The sequence below is a fragment of the Lolium perenne genome, chromosome 2, assembly GCF_019359855.2.
Source record: "Lolium perenne isolate Kyuss_39 chromosome 2, Kyuss_2.0, whole genome shotgun sequence".
Lineage (NCBI taxonomy): Eukaryota > Viridiplantae > Streptophyta > Magnoliopsida > Poales > Poaceae > Lolium > Lolium perenne.
In genome coordinates this window covers 292,986,259-293,002,049 of record NC_067245.2, presented here as the reverse complement: position 1 = coordinate 293,002,049, position 15,791 = coordinate 292,986,259, and the positions used below count along the sequence as shown (strand labels likewise).

Genomic DNA, 15,791 nt, shown 5'->3' with positions numbered 1-15,791 from the left:
TTGATTTAACAGTCTAAAACTATAGTGTAGTATGTGGTTCAAGATGGAACTTAAAAGTTAGAAGTACATGGAGAACAAATTCAGTAGAGGACATTTGTTAACTTTGTTTGCCAGCCAAAGGATGCGAACACATCAAGAGTGAGTCAGGGCCATAGCACTATAGCAGCATGGCAAAGTCATCATTACCAAGAAAATAAATCTTCGTGTGAATAATTCAGCTCACTTTCTACCTAAAAATTCAGAGTAAACATTCAGAGGAATACACTACTTGGTACCATTATCTATCCACGGAGCAAAGCACCAGAGGCGCAGAACCAAAACAGAGCACATAGAGGAACCAAAGATAAGCCAAAAGCGCCTTCTGGGCGATGCTAATAACATTGGACTACGCCGCAAGCAGCGCCACAACAAACCGTTGTAGGAGAAAGCCTTCTACCCTCCTTGTCCGATCGAGAGTGCTAACCCTGCTGCGTACAAGCAAAAGGAACTGACACAATTGATGGCTTCCTCTTGTGTTGAAGACGTACTTCAAGTTCGAGAATAAGGCAGGTCAAACAATAGATTCCCCCGAACTCGGAGTGGGTCGTGGATCACCGCATCCACCACGCCGGCCTTCTCCTTGGGCGAGCTGAAGGCGTCGCCCCTGAAGTAGAAGAAGTGGCACATCTTGCACATATTCCAGAACAACTGCTTGCAAGGTGTGGGCACCGCACTATCCTCCCTCAGGGCCAACCTCAGCAGGTCTCTCCTGCACTTGTCAATGGGCCTCCAGAGCTCCTTTCTAGCATCTGATATGGTCATAGAGCCACCACTCTGAAGAACCAGCAGGGAGACGCTGTTCAGTTTGCCCTCCATGTACTCCCTCTGCATCCACGTGCATCAAAGAAAGTCATTTGCGGACCTCTACTTATCACGAGTGTACGTACAAAATTCACAAGAAAAAATAGGATGTGGTATATAAATTATGTCTGGCCAAGGTGACCAATACTGGTAGATTCGAATGCAGGTCAATTTTTACAAGATATATGTCGAGCCTTTTTTCTTTACCAAAACGTACCTCATAAGTTTGCACATAGTTCAGGAGATGGCCACAAGTGCTCATAAGCCTAAACATCTCGGCATACTCTGGGTCTCTTGCGATACCTTTATGCTAGGGCCTTCTCCTGTGGTGTCTGCTAGGGGGCGGTGTGCTCCTGTTCTCGGAGCGGGTCATGGGTGTGTGTTATGGTTATCGGATTTGTATCGTGACTCTGTATGGTGATGGTAGCTTTATCTATAAAGCTGGGCCAAGTGGCCTTCTATTTAAAACAGATTCCGTGGCCCAACGAAGTACAATGATGGGAGCACGACAGGACCCAACGCGAACAAGACCACCACGTTCTCCATGTACTCCTCCGGTGTCGGCACATATCCTGTCTCCCTCCACTCCACCTCAGCCATCATATTCCGTAGCAAATCCTTCCACTGCGAAGAAAGTTCAGAAAACACCAATGCTTAGCACAACAGATTAGTATTTGTGAAAGATTACATGTGCATACACAAGACTTACTATTTCTATTAGGTGACCAGTGACACCGCGGCCTTGCAATCTAGAAGCCTTCAATTCAACTTCGTTTAGTGAGTTGTAGATGACAGAGAACACGATTTTTACATCGAAGAAGCCCATATAATGCGAGCATTAGATAGCTCAGGAAGGAACATGGTACCAGCAGCGGAGAGTTAGAAATATGCCACCTTTTGATGTGCGAAAGGTAGCCGGTCCAACCTACTCTCTTTCACCCAACTGCAACATAAAAATCGCTTCAAATAGACAGAGATTTGGTGCTCCTGCTATTTTAAAAAATATAAAATCACATTTATGTATTTAAAAAAAATTATAAAAAATGTCATGGTGTAGCCAATGAATTGTCCCATAAACGTGCAAAATTCAATTTTAAATACGAAAAATTCTAGGCTACACAAAAATAACAAACGTGTGGATCTGGGTATGCATATTTCAAATCTCCAAATTTGAACAGATTTTAAGATTTTTTTGAAACAAACATGAATGATTTTCGATTTTTTTTAAACAGCATAGCACTGGTGCCCATGAGCAAAAACACTTTTCGCTTCAAATAATAATACAAGCATTGTTGGTGTGTATTTATAACAAGACATCTATTGGAAAATGTACATTTTTTTGAAATGGGGTTATACCCCGGCTTCTGCATCATGATGATGCACACGGCCTTTTATTAATAATAATTTTATGAAAAGTATTGTTTACATCACAAGCATCACCAAGGATTGATACAAAAATCAACCATTGCTAAGAAACATGACATAAAAAAGAGTACTCCTGAGCAAAGCGTCCAAGAATGCCGCCAACCAGCCTAGCACAAGATATTCTGAGCGGCCATCAGGAGCCGTGTGCACCCAGTAGCCATAGCATTCCGCTGTCCCTCCAGCGAGAGGAGGGACCAAAGCTGAACCCAATGTGCCACCATATCATTTCTGACCCTCCATATAAACCAACATAAAGCGGAAACCCCAATTCGGATAAAAGCCTTAGATTATCTATCTACTCCATTCAACCAATTACCAAACATATTAGTAATGTTTGACGGAGGTGAAAGATCATAAGTGAAATTAACTGTACGCCAAAGAAGTTTAGCTAAAGGACACTCCACAAAGAGATGTTGTATAGTCTCCTGATCCCCACAGAAAACACATTTTGTACACTCATTCCAGTATCGTTTGGCTAAATTATCTTTAGTTAATAAAATCTTGTTACTCAAGAACCACATGAAAACTTTTATCTTAAGAGGAATCTTAACCTTCCGGAGATACTTTCGCAAAAAAGGAGTATGGTCATTCATAAGATCTTCATACATAGACTTAACCGTAAAGAGTCATGTGGATGTCAAATCCCAAACAAAACGATCATTCTCTTCACTCAAGTTTACCCTCATCAATTTACGACATAAGTTTACCCATGAGGACCACTTATTACCACTCAACACTCTACGAAAAGAAATATTGAGTGGGGTTTGAGCTAATACATGGGTAACTGTTACATTCTTGTGGTGCACAATATTATATAAGGATGGATACTGATGTGCTAAAGGAGTTTTTCCTAACCACGATCTTCCCAGAAGCGAGTATACATTCCATTCCCCACTTTGAAAAAACCTCTAGAAAAGAACTCCCCCTTAACCTCCATCAACCCCTTCCAAAAGGGAGAATAGGTGGCTTAGCCTGCACATCAGATAAAGTCTTACGTCTTAGGTATTTATTTTGTAGTAGTTTTGTCACACCCCTTCTTCATTAAGAAGTTTAAAGAGCCATTTACTCAAAAGACATTTGTTTTTAATCTCAAGAACCTCAATGTCGAGCCCCCCTTGATCCTTAGGTCGACACACGATATTCCATTTTGTAAGTCTATATTTTCTTTTATTTTCATCAGACTGCCAAAAGAACCTAGATCTATAGAAGTCCAGGCGTTTCCTTACCCCAACGGGTATTTGTAAGAAGGACAACATAAACATAGGTAAACTTGATAACACTGAGTTGATAAGGACTAACCTATCACCATATGATAGTAATTTCCTTTCCAGCATCCCAATTTGTTTTCAAATCGAGTCTCTACCGGGTACCAATCAGAATTTCTTAGTTTTCTGTAATGAATTGGAATACCCAAGTATCTAAAGGGAAGTGAACCAGCATCACATCCAAAGATCTGCTTGTACTGATCCTCATCCTCCTTGGCCTTTCCAAAACAAAAGATATCACTCTTATGGAAATTAATCTTAAGTCCTGATAGTTCCTCAAACAGACATAGTATTAGTTTCATATTCCCCGTTTTCTGGAGATCATGCTCCAAAAAAAGAATTTTATCATCAGGGTACTGTAGTATGGAGAGACCACCCTCAACAAGATGAGGGACCAACCCTCCTACTTGGCTATCCTCTTTTGCTCTCTCAATTAAGATAACCAGCATGTCAACTACAATATTAAAGAGCATTGGAAACAAAGGGTCCCCTTGCCGCAATCCTTTCTTTGTGTGAAAATAATGACCAATATCATCATTAACCTCAACACCTACACTTCCTCCTTGAACAAACTGTTGTACTAATTGGCCCCATTCAGGAGCAAAACCATTCGTTCTCAAGGTCTGTTGCAAAAAAAGGTCATTTCACTTTATCATAGACCATTTCAAAATCAATTTTAAACAGTACCCCATCCATCTTTTTCGTGTGTAGTTCGTGAATTGTTTCATGTAAGATGACCACTCCTTCCAATATATTCCTACCCGGCATAAAGGCTGATTGTGTTGGTTTTATCACTCTTAGAGCATTCCCCGAGATGTGATTCGTACCAGCCTTCGTAAAAAAATTAAAACATACATTTAGGAGACAAATAGGTCTATATTGTTGTATCTGTACTGCATCATCTTTTTTGGGAAGTAATCTGATTACGCCAAAATTCAGTTTGTATAGGGGCAATTCCCCCTTACTAAACTGAGAGAACAGCGCCATCAAATCATCTTTTATTACTTTCCAATTTTTTTGATAAAACTCTGCTGGGAAACAATCCGGACCAGGAGCTTTATTGAGTTCCATCTGTGAGATTGCCTCCAACACCTTCTCTTCAGTAAAAGGAGCTGTCAGAATCTCATTTTCAGCTTGTGAAATTTTTGGTATATCATGTGTTGCATTCTCCACTAAGGAGATGTTACTCGGTGTCGGTGCCCAAATAATTTCTTATAAAATTCAGTAATATAGACCTTCAAATTGTGTTCCCAACAACTGTTCCCTCTTCTTGTTCTAATTGAAAGATTTTCTTTTTGCGGTGTTTGCCATTTGCTATTAGATGAAAGTATTTTGTATTATTACCCCCTTCCTGAATATGTTTAACTTCCTCTCTTTGAGCCCATTTAGACTCCTCTTCCCTCCTTAACTTATTTAAGCTTTCATTGGCAAATGTACCTATCAAGATGTTGAAGTTCATGCTGGCAAACAGATTGACTTGTACTGAAATCCACTACGCCCAAAGCCATGAGATCTTGATTTGTCTGCCAATGCCTGCTTAAGAAATACAATAGGTCGGTATCTGGAGTAGTAGTGTGTGCATTACGTATAACTTGTTTTGCACAAAAAAGAGAGGAATGATACCGTACGGGTGTAGCTCGATGTTTCTCTTATGCTCTAGACGATCCAATGTGGTGTAGAAGGGATTATTAAGAGCATGTTCTACCTATGAATACAAAAGAATGTATAGTATTGAGCATACAAGTAGATTAATCTCAAGCGAAATATTAACTCTGTCGACAAATTAAGCATGCACATGGAGCTACAACGTGATGAATCGCGTTGTAGCTTTATCACCCAGACCACTCCACGAAGCCTTCTTCATTCCCTGATTGACGCCATCTTATCGGGGATGTAGGATTAGCGAGTTGTCGTTAGTTTTGGTGGCTTCGGTTCGATCTTTGTAATTCTTCTTGTAGGGTGTTGTGAATAATCTAATAAAAAATCCGTGTGCATTCCTTGAATGCATAAGGTAGGGTGATATTTCCCCATTTCGAGAAAAAAAAATATGGTGGTGACTGGTGAGTAAAACCATCCTACAAAAGCGGAGCAGATCAGAGAAAGCTAAGCTAAACAAGAGGAGCAGAGTAGACAACATCTAACGAACACCAAGCCGCTAGCTCGTAAACATTCAGATGAATGGACTACTCGGCACCATATCTATCGACGGAGCAAAGCACCAGATGTGCAGAACCAAAACAGACCATGCAAAGGAACCGGAGACAACCCGAGCCGCTGCCACGCCGGAAAACAGACATGCTTCAGGTTTGAAAATCAGACAGGTCGAATAATAGATTCCCCGGGACTCGGAGCTGCTCGTGGATCACCGCATCCACCGCTCCGGCCTTCTCCTTCGGCGAGCTGAAGGCGTCGCCCCGGAAGTAGAAGAAGTGGCACGTCTTGCACATATTCCAGAACAGCTTCTTGCAAGGCGTGGGCACGACACTGTCCTCCCTCAGGACCATCCTCAGCAGGTCTCTCCTGCACTTGTCAATGGGCCTCTGCAGCTCCTTCCTAGCATCTGATATGGTCATAGAACCACCACTTTGAAGAACCAGCAGCGAGACACTGTTCAGTTTGCCCTCCCTGTACTCCCTCTGCATCCATATACATCAAAGAAAATCATTTGCGGAGCCAGCATACTTCTACTTATCACGACTGCACCAAATTTACATAAAAATCATGATGTTTTCTCTTTGACCAAGACGACCAATACCAGTAACTTTTCTAGTATATCTCGTAGTTTTTTCCACCAAAACATACCTCATATGTTTGGACATCATTCAGTAGACGGCCGCATGTGCTCATGAGCCGAAACAACTCGATGTACTCTCGGTCTTTGACAACAGACTCTGTGATCTTTGGCCCAACGAAGTACAACGCTGGCAGCACGACCGGACCCAACGCGAATGAGATAACAGCGTTCTCCATGTACTCCTCTGGTGTCGGCACATATCCTGTCTCCCTCCACTCCACCTCGGCCATCATATTCCGTAGTAAATCCTGCCACTGCACAGAATGTTCAGAAAACACCAACACTTAGCGAAACAGATTAGTATGTTGTGAAAGATTTACATGTGCATACACAAGACTTACTATTTCTATTAGGTGACAAGAGACATCGCGGTCTTGCACTCTAGAAGCCTTCAATCCAACTTCGTTCACTGAGTTATAGATCGCAGAGAACACGATTTCGACATGCTCAGAGTAGTACTCTATTTCCCTGTGGTTGTCCCACCTGCGACAACCATATAGTATGTAAGAAACCCATGATTCCTCGAGAAAGAAGAAAACAATGTATGTGCATATTTTTACATCTCAACTAATGCAGTGAGGTTCTCCAATTCTTCTTGTGAACCACCAACGTCGAAGAAGTCATCAACGACAGTCGTGAGTGCACCATTCTTAGCCCATATAATGCGAGCATCAGATAGCTCAGGAAGGAACATGGTGCCAGCAGCGGAGAGGTAGAAATATGCCACCTTTTGTCGTGCGAAAGGTAGCCGGTCCAACCTACTCTCTTTCACCCAACTGCAACATAAAAATCGCTTCAACTAATAATACAAGCATTGTTGGTGTGTATTTATAACAAGACATCTTTTGGCAAATGTACCTATCAAGATGTTGAAGTTCATGTTGGTAAACAGATTGACTTGTACTGAAATCCACGACGCCCAAACCCAGAAGATCTTGATTTGTCTGCCGATGCCTGCTTAAGAAATACAATAGGTTTGTATCTGGCGTAGTAGTGTGTGCATTACATATAACTTGTTTCTACACTACTTAAAAAGGAGGGAGAGGTTCCTTATTCTGTCAGCCGTATTACGACCAGTTTTTGGTCGTCCGGCTCCCTGGCTCCGTCGTTTCCTCCCATCAGCGCTCATGGGCCAAGCCCAAGAAAACCCACCCACGTTCCAACCTCAGCCTCGCTTCGCTTTCTCCGAGAGACGCGAAACCCTGCTTTTCCTCGATGAGGGAACACCGCCGCCGCCCGAGAACGACCAGTTCCCTTGTTAGCTCGCCGTCGCCTGCCTCACGAGAATCACCACACTCCTTCGCCTCTCCCTTGCTATCCAACCCTAGCTGCCCCTGCATCCTGACCCCTGCACGATCTCGTTTCTCCACCACTCGGGGACCCTAATGTCGCCAGTGTCCTCCTCGGGCCGCGAGGGGAGCCCCCACTTGATCTTGTCCTCCTCCGCGTGCGGGATCCGCGGTCGCCGGCGTCCTCCTTGCTCGGCCATGCGAGCGCGCCATCAACATCCTCACCCGGCCGGCCAAGCTCGCCATTTTCTTCCAGGCGCGGCCCGTCGAGGGCACACCTCACTCATCGCCACCGTCCTCCGGGCGTGGCCACGAAAGCTTCCACTTGATCTCGTCCTCCTCCACGTGCGGGACCTGGAGGTCGCCGACGTCCTACTCGCCGGGCCATGCAAGCTCGCTTCACCATCGAACTCAGCCCCATGTCCAACCAAGCAACACTCAAGTACCACCTGATCTCCGCCCACTGCCGTCGAGGGCACATTGCACCCGGGACAAGTCAGATCTGGGCAAGGAGGGCCGGTATTTATCTGAACTTTTGAATATTGTTACTTTTTAATGCATGTGAATCTTTATTGTTACTTGTCAGTTTCAATTTATGCCATATGCATTGCTTCTACAAGTAGAACAGATTACTATTCCACTGCTACACGAGTGAAACTGATGTGTTTACCTTGATACGAAATATGTGGTTAGTACAATCGACAAAGAGTAGTAGACCTTGATACGAAATATTGTCTGGCCTATTATAAATAGATTTTTAAGAGTGGTGTAAGCATTTGAGAGATGAATAACTTCTGAAATTGCATACAAATAACACACCCTCATCATTGAGTTCAGATGGCTACCTGATTTTGATGTTAGAACAAGATTTTTTGTTTATCTATTATTGTGGTTTCCATTGCAGTCCACCATTGGCAATGATATGCTCAGGGGAAGGCGGGAGTTGAATAGTTGGAGGGTTGTGCTATGTGCAACTAAAATGCTTTTGTTTGATGCTACTGTTGGATATGTTGGTCGATGATCTTGCTGTCAAGGTAAGTTGGCACTAGGTTCAACTTTTTTTTTAGGAGAAACAACTGTTGTAGTTAGTGGTAAATTGGTGATTTCACCCTTCATTTATGTGTTCTGTAATTTTCTCAGTGAAAATGTTAAGAAACTACAACCCTTGAAGCATTATCTACTGCTGTAGATATAAATTCTTGCAAGTTGACTGGCGTGACAATAAAATTCACATTTGTATGGTCCTTTGTAGGTGAAACTTTGAATTTGAGATCTCAACTTATGATGACTGCTTCACTGTTGCCCAGTACAATCTCTGCTTCAAAATATGAAGTAAATTCTTGCGTGGAGAGGGCTAAAGGCAAGATCTATGCTTTTTCATGTTCCTGTCACAGTCAAGGCTTGTTTTTTTAAACTGTAGTTGCTACTTTGGATGTGTTGGTCAATGTGGCCTATTTTTTTCTCCCTTTTGAACGACCACGATGTTCTTCCTCTAATTAACCTCCTGATTTGGTTCATTGTGCAGGTTACAGTGGTTGCCAGGTCACGATGTGCTGGACCTGGAGTGTTGATTCCAGTAAGCTTTGTGGTTCAGGCTATCGACATGGGTGGAGGGACAAGCGTGGAGATGGACAGGGGTGCGCCGCTCTGCTCTGTGGTGGTGACCATCGAGACTAAGCTGAAGAATATGGGGTCCCTGGTGAGAGCACGACGCCTAAGCTCCCCGTTCAGAGTTCCTCCCCAACCCTTGAATTTTCTTAACCCTGGACATTTATTATGAGCAGTAGATTCTATCTACCTTTAATACAAGAAACTATTAAAGGGGTATGAAAAGCAGGCAACAACTAACTGCTAAAAAAAATGTCTTCTCAAGAAAAAATAAGATTGCACTACCAATGGTTGGAAGTCTTGATTCATTTGTTCAGTGATTTTGGTACCACCGTAATATCTCCTGAAAAACGAAATACTGTCATGCATATATTACATTCTATACTTTCGGAGGAATGTTAGCTTTATGTACCATGTTCATCCTCCGTAAAGCCTTAGGCTGAACCTGTATCTAGGGTCATCCTCGGTAAATCCAGGTATCCACTATACACTCCTTCCCGAACTAGACAACCAAACCTACATGTGTAATTATGTATCTTCCATTGAATAGAAGCTATCTCTTTTAATTTAAATAGAAGAGGAACTCTGGATATCCGTTGAAAGCATTCACTACATTTCTTGCAATAGTGATGATAGAGATGTGCTGATACTTCCAGGATCATGTCAGTGGAATTCTTGGCATTTACTGCAAGGGAAATGGTTCACAAATAAGAGTTCAGAAGAAATCCCTGTCGGAGGTCGGAGGTATCACGTAGGAGGTTTCTGTTGTTTGAGCTTAACATTGGAGTGCCTTAGGTTTTGTTGTATATTTTTCTCAAACAAAATATAAATAGACGGGATCATTACCACTGACCTAGACACACTGCTCCCTTTCCTAAGGATCAATATTTCGTCAACCTTTTTATTTCTCTAAATTGCCTGCAGCTGTAGCACGGTATGAATAAGATGCGGCTACTATTAGTTTTTGAATTTTCTGTAGTAAGCCATTTTACTGCTTGAACTTTTACAATGATTTAGGAGAAACAACAATATTTTGTCAAGGTTTTTTTATTTCTCTAAATTGCCTGCAGCTGTAGCACGGTATCAATAAGATGCTGCTACTATTAGTTTTTTGAATTTTCTATAGTAAGCCATTTTACTGCTTGAACTTTTACCATGATTTAGGAGAAACAACAATCTTCCATTTCTCGTGCTACTTCTATGTCCGTGTTTTATTTTGTCATCTAATTTATGAACTGCTCCTCCGTTTTTTCTGGTGAATAGAGCAAGCTAGCAAGATATTTAGTACAAGGGAGATGGTCCGCATATGTTCTTTATTGTGTGTTAAACCTCAGCGCAAAAGCTAAGGAGAAGGGAGATGGCGATATCACTCTAAGCTAGATATTTAGGGCATTTGATCTCAAGTAAGCACTGCATAGTTCTAATTTTGTTGTATGCTACATGTGCAAATTTTATTCAATTATTGTTTCGTTGTTCTAATATGTTACCTTTTCTCCGTTGATACCCTGCAATATCTTCTTTTCTAGGAGATGCATCAGTTCTAAATAAAGGTTGGATTTATATAGTTGATTTGTATCATTTAGATTGCAATAAGAAGCATGAGGTAACAAATATTTCTTTTATGTTGTTTCAGAACTGAAACACATTTAGGCATCCACCCCTTATTGATTAGTACATTTTATTTGTTTATCCTTAGTTGCAAGAGATGCAAGCCAACATTTTCCATTATGCTCGCTAGGACGGTAAGTGATCTACCCTCTCCCTGTAACTCCTCGTCCAATTGCAGACTTCATCACTTGAGTGATTTCACTTTGAGTAAGCCCTTCTTATTTTGTATTGTTCCATACTGTTGTTTATCACCCAAAATACTTTCCAGTACTGGGTGTATTGTTCCATACTGTTGTTTATCCTATATATATGTTTTATATAGGATGGTAATCATGGTAAATCTATAGCTGATGGAACTCTTCAGTGCTGCAATCATATCCAACCTGGACGAGCAGAATGGCAACTGTCAGGTCACTTTTATCGTTGGTATCACATCTAAGTAGGGCCGGTCGAATATTTTGAAAATATTGACAATAACGAACATTGATGCGGCCGTACATTAGATCTGGAGTCTACACTGAATAATCATGGTTAACTACTGTGTCGACACTTGACACAAGGGGTAAGTTTTCTCACTGACATTTGAGTTTTCGGTCAGTCAATGCTAATCAGTGTAACCTTCAATTGTGTGCTAAAATATGCTTGACTAATCTTGTCTTCAATTTTTTCCCCTGTCATCTTCATTTTTTAAATTCCGAGTTGATTATTAAATGGAAAGTTAGCACACGAACACTGCAATCAGTTTGACGTAACTTATGGTAACTACAGTGGGATATTAATTCAATTTTTTATATTTTTTCTTCAAATAGGTTAATGTACCCAGCACCATCACTTCGATATCTAACACACTTTTTCTTCAGTATTTCTCTCGTTTGATTAGCTTAAACATAGAATTATTGAGATATTTATTAAAAAGTATCCTATTTTTGTAAAGATTATGTAAATTTGAAGCATGATATTCTGGTGCAAAAGACCAAATAGTTACCTGATTTATTTACTGACAAGTTCAATCTCAGAGATCTCCGTGCAGAATATCAATTATTGATGCCTACTATTCATGTATCAAGCATTGAAATTTGGAGGTTCTCATTTTGATGAGCTTCATTAGCTCGAGAAGCTGAAGTATGATAACTAATCAGCCATGCATCTCCGATGATGTACATGAACTATATACTATGTAAAAAAATTATAGTTTGATATAAATAGGTAAACTTATCATCAATTGTAATATCTAAAAATACAATTGTATAAAGCCCAGGAGATATTTTTTTTGAAGACTTGTCTAATTTTCCACATTTTCTTTCATTTGATAGGAGATTGTGTAATTTGAAGAACTTTTATGTCCTAACATTTTATTTCTTTCATTGGAATGTTTAACTGACATCCGGATATTTTGGCAATGGTTCCTTTTCTAATTTAATTGAATATCATTTTGCGAGTTAAAAGTGATGCGAAACATGTGGTGTGATATTAAATTGTTAGAGCATCAGAGCCCATAAATACGTGAATTGAAAACTCGGAGATTGGTTCACTGAACTCGTGGGAACTCGTGTTTACGGGTTTGGAAAAATGTTGTCACAAATCAGAAACTGTAAAACAAAAACTAAAACGTGAATTTGAAATGTCGTGTGGAAATTGGGGGAAATTGGTCGATGATCATATATATAGATGGATTTGATGCTCCGATTGAGCATCAAAAGTTATATAGTTCGGTAAATTAAACCTAAATTACTTAGTAGACCGTGGGCGCTACTAATTTTAACAAAAATGCGGCCTAATGTCCTATGCGCGCGGAGGTGGCGGAGCGTCGAGGCGGCCGACAGCGTCGACGCTGGCGTCGAGGAGCTTCACTCCTCGACCTCAAGCTCGACTATCTCGAGCTTGACGCGACGTACGCGTTCCTCCCGGCGGCGCGCCTCATACTCGCGCACTTGGCGGATGACGTGTGCCTCCTCCCGGCGGAAGCGAGCGCGGGCCTTCGCCTCAGAGATCGCCTCTACCTACGCGAGCACGGCCTCCTCGTCGGAGCCATGGACGTAGTCGCCCGCCGAGATCGTCGACGAACGCGCGGGGACGAGCTCGTCGTCCTCAGACTGGAGTAGTGGTGCGCGACTGGAGCCGCCAGACCATGACCCCTCGCCGGCGTTGACGAACCTCGCCATCTTCCCTGGGGCGCGAGCCCCCGGTTCGTCCACCGGCGGGCGCTGCGCTGCGCTTGCACGCGCCCTCCGACCTCTTCCACTTCCGGCATTCCGCGTCAGTGCGGAACACGGGGGGACGTGACGGCGAGTCCCCACCGCCCAATCTCGCGCCGCGGGCTACTAAGCCACCACCGGAGGCCATCACGCCGCTTAGGAGGGTGGAGGGGTGGCTGCACATAGCTCGATTGCTCACCGAAATATGTGTGAGGCGGCGGCGGCGGGAGTGGAAGCGGCGGAGGGAAGTAGGGTTTAGAACCAAACTCCCCTCCGCGGCCCCTTTTAATACGGGGCGGCCGCCCAGTTTCTCGGGGACCAGAACTCGTTATACGGGCCAGGCCGCGAGTTCGGGCTCAGTTCTGGCTCAGTTTGGCCCGAACCCGTATTTCCGCCGGAGTTTTTCAGTTTCGACCTGTTTTACGGGCTCTGCTAGAGATACTCTTATACAGGTAGGTATGACCAAATTGCACAATATTAGTATTCTATTCCCTTATTTGTGATAACTCTTATAGATGGTTGGTCTATGCAGAAAGAGGTCACGAGTAGAATACGAAGAATTTGATTTTGGACAGTTATCAGTCCCAAGAAAATGAAGAGGTCACGAGTAGAATACAAAAAGTTCAATTTTGGACAGTGAACAGTCCCAAAAAAACGTCAACACGAGATGATCTAAACTGAAGAGCTTAGGGAAACCTAGAGGGTCAGTTTGCCTTGCTCGTGGCGGCTTTCATATAGTAGCTCGGATATATAGTAGCTTGGATATCTTCACGCGCATTACTTTTATATATTGTGCTAACCAAAGATGTTTTGAGCCCCGTGGCAACGCACGGGCATTTGTACTAGTCACACAAAAAAGAGGAATGATACCGTACGAGTATAGCTTCTGATGCTCCATAACACCAAATCGCTTGATGGTCCTCTTATGCTCTAGACGATCCAATGTGGTGTAGAAGGGGTTATTAAGAGCATGTTCTACCTATGAACACAAAAGAATGTGTAGTATTGAGCATACGAGTAGATTAATCTCAAGCGAAATACTAATTCTATCGACAAATTAAGCATGCACATGGAGCTACAACGTGATGAATCGTGTTGTAGCTTTATCGCCTAGACCACTCCATGACCCCTTCTTCATTTTCTGATTGGCGCCACCTCCTCTGCTTTTGCTGCTACGACATTTTGTCGCATCGACATCTCCGCTGCTCCCTCTCCTGCTTTGGCCAGATCTTTTGCCGTCCAATCACATATTGTCTAAGAGAAACTCTGGCAGATCACCTAGAACTCTAAAATCTCAAAATAAAACTGCTCAAATAGAAAATGCAGTGGGAAAAGAGCACTCTATCAGATAATCTATATGGTGGTCATTTGTCCTTGATTTTTTTAGAGAATCAGGGGTGATTTCTAAGATACTATATCCACCAAGAATTGGTACCTCTGACATTTCTAATTCACCTACCTCCCGGAAACGCAACACCCCTGCCACCGACAACGCGGCAACGCCGCTCCCGTCCGCTCCCCGCCGCCCTCCCGCCGTCTCCGACCTTCCACACCATCCTGACCTTCCCCAAACCCTTGCGCCATGGTGCAGACCGCGCCCGAGCTCGACACACCTGCTCGTGCTACCGCTCCATGGGGGAGGAGGGGAAAGCTCGCCGTGCCTGCTTGTGATGCCGGTCCACTAGGGGCGCGTGCTCGGTGTCCGCCACAGCGGCGGCGAACTGGGCGCCCACTTCGAATCCCCTGGGCCACAGCCACATGGAGCAGGGTCCAGCCCGTGAGCCGAAGCGAGCAGGTCGAGGAGCGGTGGCGTTTTTTTTTTTTCATGGTCTCTTTTTTATAGAGGAAACATGGGGATTTATTTAACTTGTGCAAACAAAGTTACAAAATCGGACGTTTCCAAAAACCAAACCCTACGTCCAAACTGGACAGCTATAGCATTTCTGGCAATCAGGTGAGCATCCTGATTAGACTCCCTATACTCATGCTGGAAACTAACTAATTCCAGATTACTAGACAGATTCTCAATTTCTACTAAAATAGCACTATAGCGACATAAATTCTTCGTCTTGGTCATATTGATAACCTCCAACCAATCCGAAGAAACTGTCAGTTTTTCAGCCAACACCAATGCTTCCGCACAAGCCATCGCCTCCAAAATAGCAGGATCGGAAACCACCTTAATCGTCCTGGCTGAGGCTCCTAAAAACTTCCAGCAGCGTCCATGCAAACCACACTCACCGAGCCATGATCTTTCCAACGTGAAACTGCTGCATCAACATTACTTTAACCACCCCAGCTGGAGGATGGATCCATTTTACTTGTCTAGGCTTTGGTTTGACGGGGCGTTGCTCCTTCACAGGTGCACTAGCTTCACCAAGATCATGAATGAAACGAGTGACGAAATCAAGAGTATTCAGCGGTGACAACAAGCTAGCCCGCCCATGGATGTTTCTCTGTGAATTTTTTTCTACAAGCCTTCTCGCTACTCAGCTCATTCTTCCCTCTTTGTTGCTACGAAGCGGACCCCATGAGGCGTGGTGCTACATGTCGGCTCGCCTCCGCCGGGAGCTGTTGGTGGAGGTTTAGGAGCCATGCGTCATCGTTTACCCAACCCCTCCTCTTGGTTTTTTTTCCATGAAACCGTTGGGAAACCCCTCCTCTTGGTCTCCACCATCTGTCACTTGATGGCATCACATATGCTGCAAGTTGTGCTTCAAACATGAGGTAAGTTGCAAAAGGAGATTTCTCATGTGGGTTTGTTGTA

General features: G+C 43.2%; 1 protein-coding gene, 1 long non-coding RNA gene and 1 pseudogene across 4 annotated transcripts in view; 1 reads left to right on the top strand and 2 right to left on the bottom strand.

Annotated features, from left to right (window-relative positions):
* Positions 1-511: 511 nt before the first annotated feature.
* On the bottom strand, positions 512-5,667 carry LOC127336237 (acyclic sesquiterpene synthase-like; annotated as a pseudogene).
* LOC127336238 (acyclic sesquiterpene synthase) overlaps positions 5,559-15,791 on the bottom strand; it is a 27,880-nt gene continuing 17,647 nt past the window's right edge. Inside the window, exons 6-11 of the mRNA XM_051363030.2 lie at positions 13,900-14,003; positions 7,183-7,278; positions 6,885-7,100; positions 6,666-6,807; positions 6,333-6,578; positions 5,559-6,166 (exon numbers count right to left, since the gene is read on the bottom strand). Coding sequence (XP_051218990.1) covers positions 5,831-6,166; positions 6,333-6,578; positions 6,666-6,807; positions 6,885-7,100; positions 7,183-7,278; positions 13,900-14,003 — 1,140 coding nt within the window. The 3' untranslated portion in view covers positions 5,559-5,830. The remainder of the gene's footprint in view (positions 6,167-6,332; positions 6,579-6,665; positions 6,808-6,884; positions 7,101-7,182; positions 7,279-13,899; positions 14,004-15,791) is intronic.
* LOC139836177 (uncharacterized) lies at positions 8,941-11,726 on the top strand. Of its 3 annotated transcripts, none has more exons than XR_011752753.1 (6): positions 8,941-8,973; positions 9,139-9,312; positions 9,878-9,958; positions 10,485-10,624; positions 10,748-10,824; positions 10,918-11,726. It is a non-coding gene; the product is annotated as an uncharacterized lncRNA (long non-coding RNA). The 3 variants fall into 3 exon arrangements; XR_011752752.1 differs by having other exon boundaries at positions 10,485-10,824; positions 10,918-11,036; positions 11,152-11,726; XR_011752751.1 differs by having other exon boundaries at positions 10,485-10,824.